We start from the raw sequence: 5004 nt of genomic DNA on the forward strand, positions 1-5004 counted from the left end.
AAACCAACCTTGTATTGCGTCCAAACGAGAGATAAATGTATTCTTAACAGTAGAGGATGAGGCTCAGGAACATTTCGATTGTTGTACTTTGTGTTGCTGCAGAAGATGCTGTGAGTATAGTAGAATAACAAAGTGCATAATAATACTCTGATCCCGGGTCCTAGTTTCCTAGATGAGTTCATTCCTCATCGCCAATATGAAATTGCTGCACTTTACTTTCTGTGAATTTTTTGTGTGGCCTCAAAGCGTTCTGCTTAATGACTTTTTAAGCGGAAAAGGAGCTTTTCAGAACTATCAAATAAACACAAAGGAGAGAATGGTTTGGTTTATCTGAACGTGATATGGACCTTTTAAAATCTTGTAAAGAATGGATGCATATGCATGAATGCATCAGAATATTTTCGGTCTTTGTACATGTTCTCTGATGAAAGTTCTTTTTTTTTGGGTGGTTGCGGATACACATTCTACACATCTTTCCCAACAAAAGCAGGTTGTTTTAATTTTAATCTTCACTCCCTATCAAGGTCAGCAGGAAGTCCTTGTAATACCCGGAGGTGTCACCAACAATGTCGCTGGTGACCGTGGTCTTGAACCTGACCTTGTATTCCTCTTTGATCTTGTTCATGCCGATCTCGGACCCTGAGATGATCGCCCTGGTAAGTGTGTCCTCATCCGTTCCAAATTCTAAGATGGAGTATCTAATAGCCTGACGAACAAAGTACAGGTTGAACACTGGCAATTCAAAGCCCATCAACAAGGTTGACAATCTTTCCATCCCAAGTTTACCTCTGCAAAGTGCTTCTCCGGCGACGTTATGGCTGGCACTGCCAGCTGAGGCTATCTCGCTCGACTTGTTACCTTCCTGAGCGGATCCTAGAGCGCGGGTCAGGCGGCGACGTCCTCCTCAAGGAGCGCCTTATGAGTTGTTCACGGCAATGCCAGGTCATCATCCTTAGCTTCCCAAATAGAAATTAGCAACAAAAATGACTTTTACATAAGCATTTTGATTCCTGACCTCAATTCAAGGATAACCTAACATAGTATACATAGAGATAACACAAGTTCAGAAGCCGTTGCTAATTAAAGGATAACATAAGCATCTTGGAGCTCTAACGTTCGCTATCTTTGTAGTCATCTCTCTAAGTCGTGAAAAGCGTAGATCAACTACTTCACATCTTCTGCCTCATCACTTTCCAAACAGAGGCATCTCTTCAGGTGTGAACATCTCAGTGAGCTCCTTTGTTAGTACATCCTTGCCCATCTGTTAGTGCAGATTCGATTAGAAAAACAAGGGAAATCACAATTGGAAAGGGGGGAGGGGGATAGTACATTTGCTTCACAACAGCATGTGACGCCAGCATGCAATGCCAACAAAAAACATATGGCAAAATCACACTGGCCATGCAAAGGACTAACCTCAATGAAATTAGAAAGTGCAGAGGCAATAACATCAAGCACTCGCTGATCGTTAATCCCTACTTTTGTCCTGCAGTCAGAAAGCATGGATTTGGCAACCTCCTGATCACTTTCAGAACCATAGCTGCCTAGATCCGATTGCAACCTTACATAGAGTTGCAAGTCTTCACCTATTCTTAGGTAAGGGTCAATCTGCATAGCATTTAATAATACATTTTCACTAATCATACATGAAAAACCAATGCATTTACATTTGCTAAATAGTACAGAAGCAGAAGCTGGTATAAGATAGCCAGGAACATGAAAAAACCATAAAGGAGATACAGCATGAAGTATTTTGTGTGAAAAGTGAAAAGGACATAATATCTTAATATTCTCTACGCTAGACTTACTTTGGAAGATGAAAAACACCTTAGCAAGTCTGACAGTTCAGTGATCTGACAAACTTTTCCAGCAAAAGCCAGCATACTCATTGCTAATGTAAAAATAGACCGTTGGCAAGAAGCCGGCAGAACTTCTGAACAAATTGCATAAACGAAAACATGTGACTTTGCATGAGAGATAAATAAGCAGAGATAGGAAAACCATAAAATTTCACAATGCAGATCATACCACTCGGGGTTAAAGCAACACTTCGAAGGGACAATGGCAACTGGAAAAACTGAATGATATTGCCGTTGCTTGAATTATGTGGCATCAAGAACATTAGAAAATAATTTAGTCATAATTATGAGGATTATTAAAACAAAGGCAAGGATGCCTTATTGCAGTTGGAAAAAGGGATCACGGACAAGTCTACTGAATCTCTTATAAAAAAAAGTTGTTGCCCAAAAACGTGAAGAGAGAAGACTGACAACTTTGTGCTTCTGTGAAATTTGTTGTTGTCTCATCAAAAAAACGTCAAAAGGATATTTTTCTTCCAAACAAATTCATACCTTAAGGCGGGAAGAAAGAACTGTTAGGCTGTATGAATGGCCAATAACCTCATAATTAAAAGGAGTATTATCTGTTTGATTGGCCTGAATCCAGAATGATGACAGCAATTGGTTGGTTTGATCTTCAGTTAGCATGGCAATATTGGTCTCCTGAAACATTTGCACAAGGAAGAGGCTAGTGTTACACATTAATAAACACAGCTGACCTCAAAAGGAAAATTTGTAAGAGAGATAAAAATAAACTTCAGCACGGGTAGGGGGTGGGGTGGGGTGGGGTGGGGAATTCAGTGGTAATGTGTGGAGTACCTCTACAGAGCTACTTCGCTTTGCACATCTTTCAATGAAAGAGGAAACCAGCTTAGAGAAATAAGCTGGATTTTTCCGTTTATCCTCTTCATGCATGTTCATTTCCTTCACATCATCATGCATGATATTTCGAGGCTTATCTGAACTTGCCTAGAAGAACAGAAATGCAAGCACTAATGTGTTGAATGACATGTCAATTCTGCCCAATGTTACAAATGCTCCAACCAAGTCACCAGAAATTCTGCAAACTATGAAAGTCAAAGTTGAACCGGCTGACAGAACTATAGTTGTATCAGTAGCTCTTCATACTTCTTTTCACAAAACTCAAAATTACACATGATGGCTGTGTCAAACTAAAAACCTAAGTCCAAGAACATTTAATTCAAGCTCATATCTGCAAATGAGAGTTGTCAATAAATAATTCACTAACTAAAGAGAGCATACTTGACAGTTTCTAACCTAGTATACGAAAACCATCAATCCTGTAAGACCAAACCCCTTTTGCCAATTGGAAACAAGCACTGTATGCTATGATGAACACACAATTGCAAGTGATTTGTATGAACTACTCTAGTAGTTACGATATTCTCTGAACTAAGAATCAAAAGACATGAACTTGCAGCAGCGAGAAACCAACCTGGGTAACGCCTATGCCGGGTAAAGTGCGCGAGAAGCGCGCAATGAGGTCAGCCGCGAGGGGCGCGCTGCCGCAGTTCACCGCCAAGAGTGTGGCCACGTGGGCGGTGCGCACGATGGCCAGTAGCGCCGGCGGCGCCAGCGCGAGGCGCGAGGCGCGTGACGCCGAACCTGCCCCTGGTCGTGTGCAGCACGCCAGCACTAGCGTCGGTGTCGGCGCCGGCACCTCCTCCTCATGGCGTGCTTGGATCTAGGTTTCATGGCCCCCATCCTCTCCTGCCTCCTCTTGCTCCACCATGGACGAACGCCGAGGGCGGCGCCCGAGCGGAGTACGACGAGGAGGAGGGCGACGCCCGAGTGGATGACGGCGAGGAGGAACGAGGGGTAGGGGTGGCCCGTTGCCCTACGCCCGGCCTCCTCCCATCAGCGGCGGCAGTGGCTCGCAGGACAGCGGCGGTGGAACCCTAGAAGAAGTAAACGACATATTCATTTAACTAACTATACTAATTGTATTATCCATCCTAACTATATTACTCAAAACATTATTTTTGCATTTATAGAGTTACCGTTTTACCCTTTATCAAAAAAAACTACGAGAATGGAATTACCGCCCAGTCCTAATCCCCACATTTGCTGAGGCAATGGAAGGCGATATTTGCGCATATGGCCCACCGATCATAGACACAGCAATCGCCTCCCGTTGCCTCCGTCCCATTGCCTCCCGTTGCCTCCGTCCTTTGTTGCCGTCGGATAGACTCTACAAGGGAAGGGACGCGGGTACCGTCCAAAATAACGCATTTCGTGTCACTGATGAAAGTAAATCACGTAAACGAACGAAAAGAAGAAGACCGGTAAAAAAAGAGCACCAATAATAGTAACTAACCATTATCAAGTCTCATATATATATATATATATATATATATATATATATATATATATATATATATATATATATATATATATATATATATATATATATATATATATATATATATATATATATATATAAAATATATAAAATATTCATAAGAGAATCGTTGACAGGCGTGCAAAACAAATTATCGTTCGCCCCCGCTCCCTTCGTGCGAAACAATCCCCCACCCGGCTCCCTCTATCGCCCCCTCTCCCTTACCGATGTGGAACCGCCGCCCACGCACGATGCCGACCTCGCCCCCGTGGCCGGCACATGACACCCAGCTCTCCCGGGGCCTCCTTCCCTCTCGCCCGCATAAATTTCCGAAACGAGTTTCTCGGATTTTTAATTTAAAACGTACTTAAGACGATAAGCGAATCCGGTGTGACTCAGTTTTGTAGACTCAAATAAACGCCCAAGTTAAATTACTCAGTGCGTAAAGATATTTAGGAATATCGAACGACGATGCTAGCGAACGATTTGTTCTATTAGATTAAGTGTGAAAAGCAATTTTTATAAACAAAATAAAATATAACTTGTATTTAGTATTTGAATAAATCTGGAGCGCAGGTCGAGTTGATGGAAGCGCAACTAGGGTTTTGAAGAACAAATGCTGTTGCGTGTTCGTAGCCGCTCGTTTTACCTATCCTACCGCAGCCAGCAGAGCCACGTGACGCCTATGTGTTTAGCTGTCTGTCGTGGATCAACTATTGACTACCAGCCATGACGGGACATCTCCATGCCCTGCTCTACCGCTAGCCGACGCCGGCGACCCGCTCGGACACGCTGCTACGATTG

General features: G+C 43.0%; 1 protein-coding gene across 1 annotated transcript; it reads right to left on the reverse strand.

Annotated features, from left to right (window-relative positions):
• Positions 1–1147: 1147 nt before the first annotated feature.
• Positions 1148–2098, reverse strand: LOC136531853 (protein SEMI-ROLLED LEAF 2-like). The gene is made up of 4 exons (XM_066524506.1): positions 2029–2098; positions 1809–1933; positions 1417–1608; positions 1148–1261 (listed from the first exon to the last, which is right to left on the reverse strand). Exons 2-4 carry the CDS (start codon positions 1887–1889, stop codon positions 1187–1189), a joined length of 348 nt encoding a protein of 115 aa, XP_066380603.1. The 5' UTR covers positions 1890–1933; positions 2029–2098; the 3' UTR covers positions 1148–1186.
• Positions 2099–5004: the final 2906 nt, after the last annotated feature.

The sequence above is a fragment of the Miscanthus floridulus genome, unplaced genomic scaffold, assembly GCF_019320115.1.
Source record: "Miscanthus floridulus cultivar M001 unplaced genomic scaffold, ASM1932011v1 fs_460_1_2, whole genome shotgun sequence".
Taxonomy (NCBI): Eukaryota; Viridiplantae; Streptophyta; class Magnoliopsida; order Poales; family Poaceae; genus Miscanthus; species Miscanthus floridulus.